The sequence below is a fragment of the Antechinus flavipes genome, chromosome 6, assembly GCF_016432865.1.
Source record: "Antechinus flavipes isolate AdamAnt ecotype Samford, QLD, Australia chromosome 6, AdamAnt_v2, whole genome shotgun sequence".
Lineage (NCBI taxonomy): Eukaryota > Metazoa > Chordata > Mammalia > Dasyuromorphia > Dasyuridae > Antechinus > Antechinus flavipes.
In genome coordinates, this window is record NC_067403.1 from 77,217,869 (window position 1) to 77,239,297 (window position 21,429).

General features: G+C 31.1%; 1 protein-coding gene across 1 annotated transcript in view; it reads right to left on the reverse strand.

The window, feature by feature from the left end:
* The window catches only part of LRBA (LPS responsive beige-like anchor protein), a 745,582-nt gene that overhangs the window by 171,737 nt on the left and 552,416 nt on the right, over positions 1–21,429 (reverse strand). The window contains exons 44-45 of the mRNA XM_051966352.1: positions 19,367–19,507; positions 18,225–18,344 (exon numbers count right to left, since the gene is read on the reverse strand). Of these exons, the coding sequence (XP_051822312.1) occupies positions 18,225–18,344; positions 19,367–19,507 (261 nt within the window). The remainder of the gene's footprint in view (positions 1–18,224; positions 18,345–19,366; positions 19,508–21,429) is intronic.

Consider the following 21,429-nt stretch of genomic DNA (forward strand, 5'->3'; position numbering starts at 1 on the left):
TGTCTTCCCCCATTAGAAGGTAAGCTTCTGAGGGCAAGGACTGTATTTTTCCTTCCATTTGTATTCTTAACCTCTGAAAGGAATCTGGCACATTTTAAGTATTTAATAAACGCTTAAAGACCAAGTGACTAGTGCCTCCGTTATTCTGAAAACTGTCTTTCTCTTAAGAAATTTTAAGGCTTTTTATAACTGCTTTTCTGGTTATACTATTGATTCACATTTGAGTTTCCAACCCACAGAGCTTTTTTTTTTCACATCTAGTTTTCTTTAGTTATATATTCCCCATCTAAGTTCTCCTGAAGTTAACTCACTAGTCCAAATTCTAACAATACTTCAAAGCCCAGATCAAATCCCCAAACCTCTACATACTTCTCTCAGCTCTCCCAGTTCTTTCTTTTATGAATTCCTACCATATTTAGATTCTGTATCACATAATTTATTGTCTAATGACTCTTGCTATTTGATGTTTCATATTAACATATAATTAGGTACTTACAATACAGAGAGCATTGTGTGCGTGTGTGTGTGTGTGTGTGTGTGTGTGTGTGTGTGTGTGTGTGTGTGTTTTGCTGGAAATACAAACTAGAGTTGCACTTTAGTCATTTAGTCCTGACTCTTTGGGATCCCAGGGACTACAATATACTAATACCATCTGTGAGGTTATCTTGGCAGAGATATTAGAGCAGTTTTTCATTTCCTTCTCCAATGGATTAAGGCAAACAGAGGTTAAGTGACTTGCTCAAGGTCACAGAGTTGTAAATATCTGAGTTTGGATTTGTACTCAGGTCTTCCTGAGTCCATGCCTAATACTCTTTTTCAATGAGACCTAGCATTAGGAATATTATCTGGGATAGTATTTGGGAAGGATCTTTTTATTCGCAACAAATAAAAAAAAAACCAAATTAACATTTTTTGGGTAATTTGGCTGGGCTTAATCCAGTAGTGATTAGTTTAAAAAAAAAAAAAAAACACTTCTAATCAGAGTAACACTAAATACTTGGAAGAGTAAGATGTTAAATGGTATTCTAACATATGGGAATATATATTCTACCAAAGGGTGAGAACTCCTTTCTGACAATGGCTTATTTTTGGACTACTATTACTTCGTAAAGCTTCTTTTTTTCCCTCTTTTTTAAACAGACATTTATTTATCTATCTTCTTTGAAAAAATATTTCTTCATACTATGATCCCTCCCAGAACTATTTTATATTGAGGATATAACTACCACCTCTGCAGAGCTAGCTATTTATTTAGATTGGATTCCTTGAACTAAGCATTTTCTTTTTTGTCATAACTCCTGAAACCTGCAAAAATCTTCTTGTAGATTTTCAACTTTTTACCTTTACCCAAAATCTTAAGCAATGCAAACTAACCCAGCTATTTCCAAAGCTAATATAAGAAAATTGAGATGACTGAATGATTTCCAAAGCTAAGTCTCAATTCTATCTCATTTTGCTGTCTGGAACACTTTCAATCTTTATCACATATCTGTGCCATTTATGGAGGTAAGGCAGTTAATACTATCATCTCATGCCACAAAATTTAATTTTAAAAGGTAAACTATATTCTCCCTTTTTTAACAACACTGTCCCTAACTCTTAAATTCTATGATTTTACCAATTAGCTGGTTTTACACAATATTTTTCAATAATGATTCCTAATTTGTCTTGATAGTAATTGTCTAAAATCCACATTACTAAATATACCAAGAATATTCTGATGATGAGACAGTTTTTTCATTAGAAAACATCAAGATATTTTCTCTTCCCTTCAATGAACTTTTTCATTCGGCTAAGCTTAACATATCATAACCTTTTCAGTGATCACTACCATACTTTTGTGTAAATTTTTGAAACTGCTTTCTTTAGACACAGGGAAGAGAAACAAATGTGGAGATAGTAGAAGCAAAATAAAAGAAAAACACAGTAAGCCCATGAGACAACCATGCAATAAATCAATTTGTTCACCCCACTATCTAATTTAGGGAGAGTGCATTTTGGCATGAAGGCGAAAGAGCTACATCTAAGCTAGATTTAGAGCTAAATAAATTCAGGAGAATAGTGGTAGGAGGATGAGGGCTTACAGCACAGCTGATGGCTATATTCTGTCACTGGATATTGTGTATCCATTTTTTTTAGAATAAAAAAATTGAAATAGATGACATTCTTCTATATTTAACATTTTATATATACTATAGGTGAATATACAAATATGTATACTTAGAATCAAGCAGTTACTTATATGTAGTAAATATAACTATATCTTTTTTATTTTAAAAGAAATTACCCAAGTGGAGGAAAGATTCCCTTTTACAGCTCGATTAAAACAAACAACAACACTGAATTCCCAAAAAGAGAAAATGCTTCAAAGCAATTAATGCTGAAGAAGGATATTAACATGGATTTTCAAGAAGCCTACAGATATACATTCTAAATGCATATGACTGTAGGAGGAAGTATATATCCAATGAACATGTTAAAAACTCACATATACTTCATAATTAATAAGAGGCTAATATAATTCCAAATATAATTGAGAAAAATCAAATTTTACATGAAGGATCCATTTCAGTCACCTTACTATGTGTAAGTAAAACTATCTTCTCATCATTTGGTTAATATACTGATGGATAATAAAAATGATAACATTATAATAGATTACAAGTAAATTAGAGACCCAGAAAAAATATTTGTACACATATCTAAATACTCAGAAAGACTTACAATTATATTTTAAGTTATACATATATAGCACTGAAATGTTGACAATGAAGTTCTAAAATTGCTCTAAATATCATTTGTATTATATAATAGAACACAATTATAACATTAGAGCTACTTTGTAAGAAATAGCAATGGCCCTGTTTAGACTACATTGTTTAATACAGCAGCTCAAAGACCATCTACTTTGACACAGAAAATTTGGTTAACCAAGTCAAAGTTCATGTTTTTCCAATACTTATAAAGCATTTTACAAACTGAATTATGTTTTATATTCGTCAGAAGAGAAGACTCAGCTGGGGATAAAAAACACATGTTCAGCATTTTTAAAAAGCTGAACCGATAAGTAAATAACACTATCAGACAAACAGTCAGACATTTATAATTCGTACTTTCTTCTCAATTAATGAAAATAGTTTTAATCTGTATTGTTTAACTAGGTGGTCAGGACTTTGAGGCAGGTAACATAGTCTAGAATGTGGTGGATCATCTTCTGAAATAAAAATCTTAAAGGTTCAATGTAAGGTTATCCCATAATACAGGATTAGACCAATGCTTTGATCACAAATCCCAAGGCTTTCATGGCGTAATGACAAGGATTGGTTGTGACCACACATATGCTTTAGCTTTCTTTATTAAAGTGTGATTCCCACTGACACAAACTGCTTCTGCTGCTAGCTTGTGGGATTCTTCTAAGAGCCCCTGATTCTGGCCATTCTACTAAAATTCTCACTTTAAATCTGGGCAACAACTTGAAAATAGCTCATCTGTCAATGCAAAAGAAACTATGTAAGCCAAAACAGAAAAAAGAAAGCTTTACACTATGGCTAAAGGTATCATTGACATTTCTTCTTGCCAAGACATAAAATCATGATAGCTCAAAAAATAAGGTCTCAAAAAAGGTTTATCAAGTTAAGTACTTTAAAAGCTCAGTTCATATGGGGTTTATACTCATATGAAGAGGCAAACATATGAACTCATGATTGCTCACCGCTAAGAAAATGGTACCGCGTTACTAAACTAAATTAGATAAGACACAACAAAACCAAGTTTTCAGAAAAATAATATTTGATGTATAATAAATAATTCAGTATCAATAGATTTTAAGTGCCAAGGCTTTTAGCTAACATGTAAACTGAATTTTCTTTAAAAAAGAAAAAAAAAGGGGGGGGGGAGTGGGCACACAGTATATTGATTTTTACCTAATATGGAATTATTTAGCATTCTAAATGAACTCTATATTTGGAAAAGTGCCCCCCCCCAAAAAAAAAAACCCCTCAATTTTGGTTCTCCCTTCTTGGTGGGAGGTTTTTTTTTTGATAATGCTATTTAAGATGTATAATGAAAAATAATAAGAGGAAAATCATGAATCACAAGCAAAGCATTAATTAGTCTATAACTACATATCAAGCTTACCTACATTTTAAAGGTCACAAGTCATCAAATTATGTCTATGTTAACTTCTAAGACTTAAAAATTTTCAAAAACAACTATTCGCAAAACATAGCCTATAAAATTTCTTTAAAAGTAAAAATACTTCCAAAATATAAGCAAAACAAATTGATCAGTATAGTAGGTGCCCTATAAACAGCAAGATTTAGATTACATCATGTCTTTTATCTCTTTTACCAATGACCAGAAACACAAACCACTGTCATGTGTATTTTTCCCTCTTCTCAATATCTAATGACAAAAACCCTAATAACATCTAATTTTCCTTTACAAAAGGAATCTCACCTACATTCTTCTCATTTTCCAACATAACTTATAAACAAAACCAAGTAACAAATCATAATTGACATGTATAAATATAGTTTCCTAACCAAAATTTCACTCATATAATTCATTATGATTTGTGACCATTTCCCAAGTACACTGAAAAGTTATTTTTTGGTTAAGGTTTAGGATAGAATAAGGATCTGTATAGTATAAGGAGGGACAAGGAACCACTCTTTCAAATCATTTTTATCAAAGACTATTTGCTTTAGGGAAAGGCACAAGAGTACCATATTTCAATTCTAAAAGAAATACTAGTAGATGGAATAATCACTTAACTTATTGATAAATGAAGAAAGAAAACTCTAAAAGAAGTGATAGCTAATTAACAAGTCAACCAGCATTATAGATATAAAAATGAAGTACAGAAACAAAGAAAACCAGTTATGATAGAGTTCTTTGAACGGCTAAAAAAAATGAAAAAGTTTGAATTTAGTACTGAACTAAGTTGGTAGGGAAGAGGGAAAATCAATTTCACTTCATTTTTAAATTTGTCTCCTTTAATTTTACATAATTACCATTAAGGAGCAAAGTAAAGAAACCATCTTTTTTGTTTTTGTTTTTTTACAAAGAGTCCAAAAATAGATTCTCTACCAAAAGTTAAGTTCTTCCTTAAAGATGGATCTGGTTGAAACTGACGCCATGACATTTGATAAATTATATTAAAACATGATCAAGCTGCTATGAAACAAAGAAACAAAAGAAGAAATTGTGTTCATCTTAAGACTTTAAATGCTTGGCATTTCTCAGATGTTAAGGGCAATTCAAGCATCACAAACCTCACAATATAAATAAATATTTATTTGTATGACATTTTCTTTTACTATTTTAAAATATATATGTCCACAGCTCCCAAGGGCTGGCTACCTTTCTAAATAAAGTTAATTTATCTTATGTTTTTAAATAATTATTGATTTAGTAAAAAAAAAAAAAAATGCATTACATGTAACTCCTTGGATTTAATTGCATTTATTTTCATAAAAAATGCCCTTTGCTGATCACTTAGTCTAACTTCTATCTGAAGCATGAATTCCAGGTGAGATGTGTGCACAAATAATATTACAAATGGGAATCATTCTATCCTTTTCCAAGTATAAGAACATACATACATTTCAAACACATTTAATAATACATCCAAGGTATTCTGGGGATCCAAAAAATTAATAACTTCCTCTCATGGAACTTACTCTCTAATAACATAAAAACAAATAATTCTAGTACAGGTCAAAATATGACATATTGTGGGAAACATATAAGCCAATATAAATATTTATATGAAAGTACAGGTTAGAAAAAGATTATACAGGTTGGGAAAGTCAGGAATAACTACATGAAGGAAGGTTACATTTGACTTGGGCAGGATTCTGACAAGAAGAAACTGGGGAGGGAGACAGGTGATAGAAGAGAGAAGTATAATATAGAAAGGAAAATATATTCCAGGCAGAAAGAACTGTAATGCTAGAGAAACTCAGCAAGATAGAGATTAGAGAGCATTTGCTAATTTATTAAATGGAGAGATATATTGGAATCAAATAGATCCTTGGTTTGGTTCCAGGGCTGAACAAGACTATAGTCTCCAAGAATCCAGCAAACAATCAGAGTTCTCAATGACATATAAACACGTGACTCAAATGCAGAGGGTAGACTGAGGCAGGGGCGGAGTCAGGGTACTGAGAGTAGAATGGAACCCGACTCTGGTGGAGTAAACCTCCAGAGATGAGATGACATAATCAGGGGGAGGCACGCCAGTCGTGGGCAGAGACGTCTTGATAAGACAGTATCTGATATTTTAACAGTTTGGGATGGGAAGAGGCATTCAGATGTTCTATCAAGTATTCTGATAAAGAGGGAGGGGAGGTTTTGCAGAACTGAGAAGCAGGGAAACCAAAGCAGGACTAAGTCAGGATAATTAGGGAAACTGAGTCAGGATAATAAAAGAGAACTGTGGCGTAACAAAAGAGAACTGTGGCGTAACAGAACATGATGGGGTAAGTAGGAAACAATATGCCATGGAGATATGAAGAAGAAAAGGCAAGGAAATCTTGATAAATTAGACTAGTATTATGGCTTAATTGTTTTTCTTTGTGAGTACAATGGGTGGAAGTTGGGAGGGTATGTTGAACAATGACTAAGATATTTAAAAACAATAAGGATTATTGAAACATTTTTAAAAAGTAACTTCCAATGTTGTAAACCCCACAGATGACTCTCCCATAATGTACAATTTTTTGAAAAACCGTCAACTAAAACAAGATGAAATAGTGATTATGAGTTACAGTAAACAGGTAGGGAGGTAGAAGTGTATGCTTTATAAGTTCCTACTAATGAAAAAAGTATTCAAATAACAAATAAGAATAATAGAAACAAAACTAAAACAGAGTTCATCTCACACTACAACACCCAGATTATTTTTTCTACAGGCAATGACAAGTCCCTAAGGATTTTCAAACAGAAAAATTACATATCACAGCTGTGCTATCAGGAAGATGTTCACATAGTTAATGTGCAAGATAAACCAGGGAGATGGGGAAAAAAAATTAGGAGAAATAAAACTGAGAGGCTGCAGCAAGAGACTGGATATGAGAAGGCAAAGAAGAAAAGAGTTCCAAGATTCCAACTTTTGATGACTGAGATGATTGAATGATAATTGAATATTAAAAGAAGAGGGGAAGTTAAGAGAAGGTGGGTTGGGAGGGAATAATATGTTAAAAAGTTTTGAATACTTCAAATGTAAACTTCAAGAAGGGTATCCAGGTAAAGATAACCAGCAAGCATGGAGCTCAGAAAAGAGAATGTAGTTTAAAAATGCAGATTTGAAAATCATCTATATAGAAATGATGACTACAATCACGAAATAGACAAGAAAAGAAGTGGAAAAATGATAATGAAAAACAACTTTATCTGTGAAGTAAAAAGAAAGACCACAATACTAACAAAAGAACAACATTTTATTTTTTTTCCTACAGTCTTAAAATTTTTCAAAACAAAAAAATGGAGAATGATGTGGAGAAAAAAGGGAGAATCTTCTTTAGGAAAAGGTAACAGTATAAATGGAAGTGAAGTTGGCAGTAGCAACCAAGTTGGGCTCTTTAGTTTTCCTACATTCGTCACCAAAATTCTACATTTCTCTCTGCAACACTGGGAGTAATACACAGTCCTTCATAACCTAGCCTCAACCTACATTTCTAGCTATATGATGTATTACTCCTATTCCCATATTTTATAGCTTAACAGCTATCCTTGCTAATTTTCACAAATGACATCACCCAAATTCCATGTCTTTGATAAGGAAGTCTCCTGTGCAACACTTTTCTGACCTGTGCATCACAAAACCTCTACCTTCTTCAACACTCAATATAAATAAAACTTTTCTAAAGGAAGCCTTTCCTGCTGCCACCCACAATGGCTAATGTCCTCACTCCCCACCCCCCACCCCTTTTTTTTTGAATCCTGGAAAGATTTTATTTTACATTTTATTATTATTTTTTTTTATAAAATATTCTATTTTACATTAGTAGCAGGTGTCTAGGCTAGTAGACACAATTTTAAAAGTGCAAAAGCATTCTTTTATTTCCTATCCTGAAGAGCAAGTCCTTCCTAATTCTCAACCAACCAATCAATCAATCAAGCACTATGCAAAACAAACTCTGATACAAGCAAAAAGAAAGCCAGCACCTGCTCTCAAAGAGCTTACATTTTTATGGAGGAAGAATACACATTAAGGAACCTAAGAAAGGGAAGGGAGCAAAGTCAAGAAGGTTCCTTTTCAAATCTAAACTAAACAGATTTAAACTTCAATCTTTTGGCTAAAAGTTTTAAGTCTAAAGGCAACAAATTCTGTCCATTTCAAAATCTTTTTTATCTTGATTGTATACCTACAACCCACATATAACCTCAAATTCACATGTATTCATACATTCTCATCTCCCCCCCAATCTCTCACTTCATTTTTGTGCTAATTTAATAGATATAAAACTGTAGTAGAAAATAAAATTAGCATTTCTATTGGACTAAGCTTTTGTTCACTTCATAAATAATCATATTTTTCTATGGCTTATATATTGGATCTGCCTAGTAATGACTATTATGGAAGACTGTCAGAGACCAAATTACATAGAACAAAAGAACCAATCTTTGATCTTTGAAGGTCTACAAAAAGAGGGATAATGTTCAAAAGGAACAAAAGAAAGGTAGTAATCACATAGACCAAAAGAAAAAAAAATAAACACTGGCTAGCAAAAATAAATAAATAAATAAAAATAATTTAAAAAAAAAAAACAAAACAAACAGAAAAAGGCCTAGGAAACATTAAAAACAAGTTAAATATAAATAAGCAATGTAGTACTGTGAATACACTAAAATGTGTTAACAGGAGTAAATACAAGAATAAGGAAATAATATTGACAGAATTCCTGACCTTTATTAAGTTATTTTTACAATACTGTAATTTTTGTTCATATAGGTCCTTTTCGTCTTTCTTTCATCTCTTTGGAGTATATAGACCTGAATAAGGTAGTGCTGAGTCAAAGGGCACATACATATTAATAGTTTTTTGGGCATAGTTCTAAATTGTTTTCTACAATGGCTAAGCCAGTTCACATTTCTTCCAACAATCAATTAATACATCTGCTTTCCTCATACCTCCTGCAGCATTCGTAATTTTCCTATTTTTGTCAACTAATTATTCCCAATGTAATGGGTAAGAGATGGAACATCAAAATTGTTTTAATTTGCTTTTCTCGGATTATTAATGACTTAACAGCAATATTTTTAATGACTATTTATAGCTTGGATTTCTTCCTCTGAAAACTACTTATTTATATTTTTTGATGATTTGTCATTTTAAAACATCTTTCATAGCTATTTCTTTCCTTCATTTTCCAATGTTACCATGTTCATTCTGGTTTGCTTTAAGAAATTTGGTATCCTTGCACTATTTTTTAAATATACATTTTAAGTACAATTTTAACACATTGTGATCTGAAGCTTATAAAAATTAAAAGATTTAAATAAAGGATCACTTTAAAACTAAGTACTTTTAAATTTTAGAACAAATTAATTAAAAACTATATTGCTTCTAAGTTTCTCATTACATTGTAAAGCTACTTCTTTATACCTTCTACCATACTCACAAGGTGGAAAGGCAAAACAGATGGTGGAAAAAAGCTAGAGACTCCCCTGGGCTCTCTCAAATTCACCTCCAAACAACTTTAAGATAACACTTCAAAATGAATTCTGGAATAGCAGAACTCACAAAAGTATTGAGTAAAACAATTTACCAGCCAAAGATAACTTAGAAGGTCAGCAGAAAACATGTATTATACTAGGATGAGAGTGGAATATAGTCCAGCACAGGCCTTGGGGCCAATTGAAACTGTATTTTCCAGAGCTCTTAGCTTATAGATGGTAAGACACAGGATTTCTGGTCAGAAGATTACAAGGGTCTCTTTGCTGATAATGGGTGTGAGATGCTATTGCAAATTTAGGTCCTGCTCTCGGATCACAGTCCCAGGATGAAAAGGAGTCCTAATACTACAAAGCTTGTGGCAGTGGGGGAGCAGGTCACAGTCGCAAGGAGGGGTGCTTGTGGTAGCTCACAGACCAAAGCACAGGCTGAAGAATAGTAAACACACCTCTCCTTGGATCATATCACTTTGAAAGAAATGAAAACTTATAGACCCTCAGAACTAGCTCTGCAAATAGTTGTACAAAGTGCCTGAAGCTTGAGACAATATCCCCTCCACTCCAAGAACATGGTCCAACTTTAATATAAAGTTAAAAGTCAAAAAATATACTAGAAAATTAAGCAAACAACAAAACAAGAATCTGATCAAAGAAAGATATTGTGAAAGGATATAGCAGAAGACAACAAAGTCAAAACCATCATATTCAAAGACTCAAAGATAAAAGGAGTTGGTCTCAGACTCAAAAAGAATTCCTGGAAGAGTTCAAAAAGGATTATAAAAATCAAATGAAAGAGGTAAAATTGGGAAAAGAAATGATAGTGATACAAGAAATTCATGGAAAAAAAAGATGCAACAGCTTGATAAAAGAAGCACAAAAAACTCTGAAGAAATTAATAGCTTAAAAAAACAGAATAGGACAAATGGTTAAAAAAAAGGCACAAAAATATACTGAAGAGAACGCCTTAAAAATAAAATTGGCCACATGGAAAAAAAAGACATATAACACTTTACCAAAGAAAAGAAAAGCTTAAAAAATATAATTGACAAAATGGAAAAGAAGATACAAAAGGCTAACTGAAGACAATAATTTTTTATACATTAAAATTGGGCAAGGAGAGGCTACTGATTTCATGAAATATCAAAAAAAAAAAAAATCCAAACAATGAAAAGTTAGAAGAAAAGGAAGGAGAGTGGTACTGATAGAAGGGAAAATGGGTTGAGGGATGTAGTAGTCATAAGTAAAGCAGTTTTCAGGATGAACAGGGTGAAAAGAGGGAGGAAATAAAATGGAGGAAATATAACAGTAATCCCAACAATTAAAAAATTTTACAGCAAGCATCTCTGATAAAGGTGTCATTTCTCAGAGAAATGTGACAAATTTATAAGAATTCAAATCATTGCCCAATTGAAAAATTGTCAAAGGATATGAACAGGCAATTTTCACATGAAGTAATCAAAACTATCTATAGTCATGAAAAAAATATACTGTATTGTTGTTGACAGAGTTGTGAACAGATTCAACCATTCTGGAGAGCAATTTAGAATTCTGACCAAAGGACTATAAAACCACAGATGTCCTTGGATAAATACTACCGTTATCTCAAAGAAAGGAAAAAAAATCCATTAAAAACAAAAAGGCCGATATGAGCAAAAATATTTATAGCAGCAAAGAACTGGAAACTGAGAGGATGCCCATCAATTTTGGAATAGTTTTTTAAGTTGTGGTAGATGACTATCATGGAATATACTATTGTGCTCAAAGAAATGATGAGCAAGACGTTAAAAAAAAAAAACCTAGAAAGACTTATGTGAATTGATACAAAGTGAAATAAGGAGAACCAGGAGAATGCTTTACAGAGTAACAGCAATACTGTATGATGACTATCAATGATTTAGCTATTCTTGGCAATACAATAATCTAAGACAATTCCTAAAGACTTATGATGAAAAATGCTATCCATCTCCAAAGACAGAACTGATGGAATATGAATGTAGATACTTAAAAAAATATTTTTAGTTCTCTTGTTGTTTTTTTGGGGGGATTGGGGTTCTGTTTTCTTTTACAATATGATTAATATGGAAATATGTTCTACATTATTGTATATGTATAAGCTATATCATATTTGCTTGCCATTTCAATGAGGAGCCAGGGAAAGGAAGGAGGGAGAGAACTTGGACTTAACATTTAAAAAAATGAATGTTAAAAATTGTTTTTACATATAATTGGGAAAAAATAAAATATTTTTAAAAACACAAAGCAAAATGACTTATTATAAGCAAATGGTAAATTTTTTTGGTATTGGTGATAATGACGATGGCTTAGCTAAGCTAAGAATATCCTCATAATTCAATGGCCAGAAAAGAATGGTTTGATTATTTCCATCTTCCCCAGTGACTGAAAAGGGGGAAATGAACAAATTTTATTGAGAGAATTTTGTTAAACAGGAAGTCTTTCTGGCAATAATTCTAGCTGGCAAAAAAAAAAAAAAAAAAAAAAAAAAAAAAAAAAAAAAAAGTGAGTTAATGACTTCTTATTACTAAAGTACTAAACCTAAAGTTGGAAAGCCACTTTTCCAAGACATTGCAGAGAAGGATACTTTATTAGTAAGGGGTAAAAAACTATATTCCAACTATAAGATTCTCTAATCAGAGGTATGACTAGTTGAACTCTATAACAAACTACTCCCAAAGGAGGCTGTAAAAATATCCATGTTGGGAGACCTTCAAATATACAGCTGACAATAAATTGTGTTAGATGGTTTAGGAATGTACTTGTCCACTAAGGTTTCTTCCTTTAGAATTATTTAGGATTAAGACGAAACAGAGCCTTCAATATTAAGCTGCAGGCCTATCATGAATGATTTTTCTATTTGAATTAGATCACTTGGGAATTAAAAGAAATTTTAAAAAAATAGTAATAATAGTTCCCAAAGACAATTGTGTCACTTTTTAATGCAGTCCCTCAAGACTTCTTGTTGGTACTGGCATTTCAGTTCATAACTACATGAAGTACACTTTGGAGAAATCAATGCTAATATATAAACAGAATGAAAGCATCTTTGTTTCCACTGCTAGAAAGCTACCCTGGAAAGTGAGAATGATACTCAAGCTATGTCTCACATGTGAACTAAAAGGGCACTTGTTTGACATATTCCCTCTGATTCCTCAGGCCGACTGAAATACATTACTGATTGTTAAAATACAGTCTTGCTAGACAAGAGTTGGAAGCTTCAAGGCAGAAAGGAAACATAGAGGGACCCCTAGGTTCCAATAATAGTAAATCATGTTACCATGAAAGGATTACTTCAGTAAAACGAAAAGTGTATCTTTTCCCTTTGAAATGAATATAATTCACATCCTCTGTCTTTATTTGTTAGAAATGCCTATATATGTAACTCTTGCCCTTTACTCACAAATAAAGATAGATTTTAGATAATGAGAAATAGGATGACAGAATTGTAGATACTTAAAAAGTAAAGCAAAGAATTTTCTCAGAAAAAAAAAAGTAAGCACTGAAAAGTTTATTACTGATTTTCTTCACATTTAGAAAATTTTAACAAAAAAATTATCTTATTTTTATATGGTAGTATTTAGCAATTCTGAGGAATATGTGTATGCCATACTAAAAAGACAATCTTCTATCACTATCTCTTGTGACAAAGAAGAAATTTGGATGTTGAAATTCTATGAAATATAAATCCAGACAGATTCCATCATTCTGGAAAGGTTTTGAGTATGTAGGAGAAACTAAGTATGAGGACTAGCTAGCCTAGATAAAGATGAAAGGAATTGGTATTTTCAGATAGGTCAGATTCTTATGATTAAATTCTCTGGCTTCGGCAATCAAAGAAAAGAAGAAAATTAAAAATGATCTTCAGTCCTATAAAAGTATTAGTAGTCTGGACTGAGAGAGCTAAAGAATCAGACACTTTTAATCAACTGAACTGTAGGTATTCTAAATGTGAGATCTGTGAACAAAGACCAATAAAATACATACTATTGAAAGAACTAAAACTATACTAATATTTATATTCTTTCCAAAGAGAAAATAAGAAGGTCCATAGATTATCATTGAAAAACAAATACAGGAGTTTGTGTGTGTGCGTCTGTGCAGACATGGCAAAATGAGCTGATTAGTTAACTCATTTTCCAATGTTTACGATAGATACAAGTAAAAAGATGACCACGAAGCTAATTGCAACTTAAGTTTCAGAAAGAGAGAGGAAATGTAAAGAAATTCTATTCAGAGCTTGAAAAGATACTCCAAAACAAGTTAATATGTGCTTTGAACCTTGATGATTTTAATGTGAGATAGGCTCAGGGGAAGATGGTGGGAAAAAAAATATGTCTGATGATTGAGAAATAAAAAACTTCAAGGCTTATAGATTATTCAGGGGATAAACAAATACACATATGTATGTGTGTGTTTGTATATAAACTGTGTTATAAAAGAAAGCACCAAATAATAACTCCCAATATAAAAGATTCCATTTTAAGGAAACAAAAAGTTACTGATGTAGGAATCCCTTTAGATTCAAGATCAACATCACATTAAAAGGAAAGCAACATTAGATTAGCACTGGGACAGCTTCAATCAGATATTTTCAGATCTATTTAATATACTTGAGAAGTGAAAAATGAATCAACAAAAACATTCTATGTGCCACACATGTCTCAGATATTGTCCTCCAAGTATATCTGGGCATACAGTGAGAGAAGTTAAACAATTGCTGTCCTCCAATGCCTTTCATTCTACTGGAGGTGGAGAGAGAGGAGAATGCCACACATTTATATGCAAAATGTATACAAAATAAATATAAGGTGGTTTCTGTTGAGTGAACACTTCCATGTGAGGTAGGGGAGAGGAATTAGGAAGACTTTATGTAGAAATTGATACTTGACCTGAATTTTCAAAGAATTCTAAGAGACAGGTGAGAAGTCAAAAGACAAATAATGATTTTTATTATCACCACTTCTAACCAATGTAAAACAACTACCACAACAAAACCATACAAGTCTAGAGACAACTCTAAACAGAAAATATTTGATCTCCTTGTCATATATATATATATATATATATATATATATATATATATATATACACACACACACACACACACACACACACATATATATATAAACTTATGTGTGTGCATATATATATATATATATATATATATATGGAGGGGACAGTTAAAGGTAAGGCTGGTTTAAAATGGAAAATTTCTAAAATGATGTGGAAGCAGATAGTAGTAGATTATAAATAGTAGCACCTTCCAATGCAGCAAAAACAAACAAACAAATAAATAAATAAATAAATAGCAGAATCAAAAACTTAGAGAAAGTTTGGTGGGAGATCTAAGTATGTTCATAGATGAATCTATCAGTAGGCTAACAAACAGAAAACAAAACAAATGTGAATCCCTGATAAGGTATGTGAATTGGAAGAAAAAAAATGATGCTTAGAAAGATTAAATCAGGAAAGTAAAAGATCAAAGTGGACAGGACATAATCATAAAAGTCTTGAGAGATTACACTCACTATAGGAGTTCTCAAGGATGGGGAATCACAAATTAAGAAATTGCCAATGATATTAATGTCTCCAAACAAAAGCAATCCTATATGTCTACTTTCTCACTACATATATATGTGTGTATGTGTGTGTGTCTATAAACTATTATGTTATATTATATTATCCTACATTATATTATATACATGAGCATGTTTACCCAAATCAGGAGGACAATGGCTGGTTTTTATAAATGATATTTTACAAAAACACACTTGATTGAGACATAAAAAATAGCAGGCTCCATCACATTTTTTGATTATAATTCATTAAGGCAAAAAGCCTTAAAGATTCCTCTCATGAAGAGTTCCTCATGAATATGTTAATAAAAATACAATATTCTTAATTAATAAAAAAAAGAGAAAGATAACTTTAATGATTTTCTTATTTTTAATGTTAAGCAAGTATAAAATAGATCTGGATGCAGCAGGAATTCTATCTACACATCTACACACTCTTTTTGGAAGCTGAAACTACACTGAATACAACAAATCCCTGAAGATTCTGAATATTCCTAGGAGAGTCATAATTATTTAAATGAGTCTTATCTGACAATCCATTTGAAAAGAACTACATGGATTAAAAAATGTTAATATCTATTGTCTGAGCAATGACATGAACCTGTAAGGCCATTCCACTGAGTCAAATACAATAAAAATACTGCAAGTAAATTGGACCTAGAACTAGATAGGCTTGTATTTTATTTGATAAAAGCATATTGTTTTTGTTAATTTTCAAAATCTCAAGTTGCTCCACAAGACAAAGACTAGCTTTTCAAGACAACTGCTCATGTAGTAATGTGAAGTTACAAATTATAAAACCACACTATTTGAGGAGGAAAAAGTTCTGAGTGATTCAAAAGGAAATGGAAAAACAGCAGTTTATGTAAATAATCTGTAGTACATCTTTAATAATGACCTATGTTCAAGAAATTGCATTAAAAATATCACTAAAAACTCTACAATCAGAGCAAGAAATGGGCTAGTCACGTGAATATGTAAATATTCAATGGATACTATGAAATGCAAAGACTTAGAGAAAATTTTCAGCATATTGGGCAGGCCATCTTTGGATTTCCTAGAGTAGAATGGATGTCATAGTTAGCTTATGGTCTGCAAAGATGGAGGAAAAATTCCATACTAATGAGATCAGCTTCTCAAATTCTAAATCAATCAATTAATCAGCAAATCTTTATTAAAGGTCCATAGTGCACTGTATAAAGCACTAAGGATACAAATACAAAACAGAGATAGGACCTGATCTCAAAGAACTTATGCTGAATTCAGGGTAGGGAATACATTTTTTTTTTTTTAAATTAAAAGAGTGAGATAGACAGACTTGACTGATCAATGGGACAAGAATCCTGGGATAAGTTGGATAAGATTTGGGAGGAAGACATAAGTACATTTGTTTAATTCTGTTTTACTGAAAGTGAAAGCAGTAGTTCCTTGCTTTAGAAGTGACAGTTAAAGAAAAGTACTGTGGCAATCATATAACAGGAAAGAAAGATCTAAAAATTATCTATCTAACTATACTTATATCACACAGGCTATTTATTTAAGAAGTTGTATCTTGTTATAGATCCTTTATAAAGAGAAGCATTTGTAAAGGACATGTGAATTGACTAATTTTAAAATTTATGCCAAGATGTCAGACTTATCAATTATTGCTATGTTATAGTCCTCTATAAAGCAAAAAGCAAAAACAAAAGCATTGTTTGATTAGACAAATTAAAGCTTTGAAAAGTATAACCAAAAAAATCAACAAATCTACCAATTGTTTTCTCCCCTCTATTAATATTTATATATTACACACATAATAAATGTGTAATAAATATATAATATTATAATATATGCTCATGCAAAACAAAAACTTTATACAAGATTTAAGGGTAAGCATTAAATTCTACTTTAAATATCAGTATACACTACTTTTAAAAGTAGAAACAGGCAAAAGGAATACAAATTCATAAGTCAGAAAGAATAGTCTGATATTTAAACTATGTATAGCCTTTGATCCAGCAATATCTATTTCCCAGAGGAAAAGAACCTATATGTTCTAAAATATTTATAGAAATTCTCTTCATGGGGGCAAAAAACTGAAAGCAAAGGGGGATGCCCATCAATTAAAGAATGGCTACACAAATTCTAGTATATGACTGCGATGGAATACTACTATACTGTAAGAAATGATGCGCAAATGATTTTAGAAAAACATGGAAATATTTGCATGAAATTACAAAAGGTGAAATAATCAGAACCAAATGAAAACTATATATAATAACAGTAATGTTATTTGAAAATAAATGGGAACAACTAAGTTATTGTGAATATTAAAAATACTTAACTAAAAAGGACCTATAAAGGAAGATGCTATTTACCTCTGATAACTAAAAATATACATGCACATTTTATGAGGCTTTACATGTGTATAAACACAGCAGACATCCCAATGAAAAGGGAAACAACAGAAAGAAGTTACATTGAAACTCTTGGAACCAAGAGCAAAGAAGGAAAAAAAAAAAAAAAAACATTGGCAAAAGGATGAAGTCAGAAACTTATAAAACACAAAAACAGAGTTCATGAAGGCTGTTTCCACAAAGAAAATCTGTGTTAATTAATGTTTTAAATTTAGAATTCCATTTAATGGTATAAATGAATGACACAAAAATAGAGGAGAGGAGAAAAACAAGAGGGAGAGAGGAGTGACAGCTTCAAGTTTTCCAAAACGAATATATTAAAAGGAAAAAAAGTATTGGCAACAACCAAAATTACACTGTAAAACAAAGCACAGATATTTTCTGAACAAAGTCTCATTCACTTTTATACCTATAGCAGAATTATATGATAGGATTCATTTAAGTTTTGTTACATTGGGCAGAGAAAAACAATTCTTTCCATTTTTTAAAAAAAAGCTCTTACAATAATATTTATTCTACTAACAATAAATGATCAATAAAAGTCTATATTTACCTTGATATCAGATGTATCACGCTGACTGTTACGCCATGCTCTTGAAACAGATGAAAAAGTTCTATCTGCATGATCAAATTTTCCGCCTTGCAAATTTAGGAAATAGGTTGTAAATGGCTCCTAAGAATATATAAAATTATTTTTAAAAATCAATAACAATAAAGCACCAAATGACCTAAGAAACTTTTAAAAAAATAATCTTTATAGCTTTATATGTATCATCAGTATTTTTAAAACAAATCCAGGAAGTAATTAAAATTCACTAAAACTGAAGTAATTAAAATCATGAAATGATATCAACTTAAATCAGAATAAATATTTCAAAATATTTCATTTGCAACTTTTTTTTCCAAAACAATTTTTTTTAACCTAAAACATTATACTATAACGTATAGTCAAAAATTGGGGTACCTGGTCTTCATGGTACAAAGAAAAATTCCAACTTGTAATTTTTCTTTTGCTATTGCTCAATATTTAATTTATGATTAAGAAAAGAAAAATGTTTGAAAGATTTAAAAGCCTCCTCTTAGTTAAAGAACACTTAAACACATATTAGTGGATAATTGCTTGAAATTAGCTAAGCACTATAAATTACTTCTAGGATTTATGTCTGCCTGTACCATTCTAACAAGCTTTAATTAATGATGTGCTGCTAATGCTTTCCCAAAGAAATTACTTTCTGTGGGATGAATCACCTTTCAATGTACAGAAACATTTCCTGTTAAGCCAATACATTATCAATACATGGCACAAACAATTCCAACTATAGAAATACCACAATTCCTTTTGGGACAATTAGATTAACAAAACATAGGAACATATGACCATCTTAAACTTTTTTCAGTGCTTATCATTTTAATACCCCTTTAAGTGAAAGTAATTCTCCTAAGAATTTATAATCTGATAATATATGTAATGTCTGGTTAGACAAAATTATGTTACAAAAGCAGAAAATTCAAGACTAAAACATGACAAAAAATTTGACTGCAACATTTTAATAAATGTGACAAACTACCATCCTTCAAATAACGTTATGATTTCTAAAAGGTATTAAATAAAGATCAGTCATTATTTCAAAGGGTCAATTTCACTTTGTAACATCAAACTTATCTATTAAAAATTATTATCCAAATTTGACTCACCATTCTTAACAACCAGGCAAGCACAAAGCTTGCAGTTGAGTAATGAGTGCCATAGTGGAACTTTGGAACTTGGTCATCTTCCCATGATTCATAACGCTCTGCAAAGAATGCTGCTCTTTTGGGATTCAGAGCTCCTATGGGCTGCCAATTAAAATAAACAAAAAAGACATAAATATTACCATCTTTTATGTTTTTCTGTCTTTGAAGGTAATATCATTAGCATGTATTAAAGTGACTTAAAACAAAATACATGGTGTTTGAGTCAAAATGTTATTGTATTCAGTACAAAAAAAAAAAAAAAAGTATTTCAAAGCAGGTGTAAGAAGCAAGTCCCTAAGTAAATGATAAGAGGCCAGTGTTAATTCTTGATAAGATTAATATCTGTTAAGTATAATGTCTCAATCGGCTAAATCAACTCCTCACAAGCCAAAGGTAGAAATATACTAGGTGAGTACTGGCAGTACAATACTTAGAAAATACCTATAAAATCCCATTTAATTAGATGAGAGCAACAATTAGAATCCAGAATTTAAAGTTAGAGTATGTTGGGATTTTTGGAAAGATGGTAGATTGATTTATAAAAGAATCTAATAGCAGGATGACAGCAAGTATTTGAAGGAAGGGAAAAGAGGAAAGGATTAAAAGGTAACTGGAAATTTCTATTAATATTAGGTAACTGTTATAATCACCAGTTCTAGTTGCTAGACAAATCAATATTGAAAAGTTCTGCCAGAAATATTCAAAAGTGGAACAATTTATAACATATTATGACTCAAAACTGAAAAATAATGCATTAAAATACTAACTTGAAATTTAAAATGCATTCTCATAAGTCTGCCTTCCAGAAAATCTTTTACTTTTTATTAATAATATGGAGTATCAACTCAATGAAACATTTTCAACACCTAAAACTGTCTCCCTTATTAAGATGTTGAGAAATTGGTTTTGTATTTTTTTTAGTAAACTATATTAATTTCTCATCATTAGTTAAGGAAAAAAAAAGAAAAATTAATGGGCAGTTATATAATTCATCAAAATTCCAAAAAGTATTTTTAGATAAAAGTAAATTTAAAAATATTCAACAGAAAATATGATATAAGTTGTGCCTGATGGAATATTTAAAAGAATTGTTTATTCATAAGGATTTGATTTTAAGTAAGATTACATAATATATTATTTTGGTTATTTTCATTCATTATTAAGCTATATGTACTTCTTTTTGGTACCTGTGTTACAAATACATTTCTGCCTTAAATAATATCCCTAGTTGAATCAATGTTATCTTACTAAAATTTTTTTTGATTTAGTAAAAAAGGAAAACATTTTAGATTGATAACTATTTGTCGAAGTTTGCTAATTTGAAATGCAACCCTTCTAAGAATGGGTTTTGCTACAAAGGGCTATCTGATTTAGTAAATGTATTCCAGTTAAAAATGAAAGTGATTCCAAGAACTCTTCTCTTTGTTACAAAATCATTTTAAATGTATTTTAGTTATTTTCCCTGAAGACAGCCATGGAAAGAGGAAAAAAGGAAGAAATTAAATCATTTAAAGATAAATTATATAAATTAAAAATAGAATCAATACTTCTTTGAATGACTCTGCAGCATTTTAAGTATTCACTTTATCTGCTTCTATTTTTATTACTCTCCAAATGAGAACACCCCAAATCAATAGTTATAGAATTACGTTTCTGGAATATAATGCTAAAACCAATTAGGATTGATTTCACTAGCTTTAAAAAAAAAATGGTATCATGCAGAGAGAGATGTGTGCAACTAGAACCCACAGTATTGATTTTGGCTGTTATTGTTATAGTTGGTTTCTAAAGTCTACCTACTTCAATAAGACAACTATCAAGACACGCCACATTTATTTGCAAGCTATAAAAAAAAGTCTCCAAATAAAAGAAGGTTTAAAAACAACAACAAGAAGAAGCCAGCTCCGCGAAGCTGTGCACTGACAATGATACACTATCAGCTTACTCAGAGAAGTTACAGTGGGAATACACACATTGAATTATACATTACACGAATGCACTGATTTATTGTGGTAATAACATCC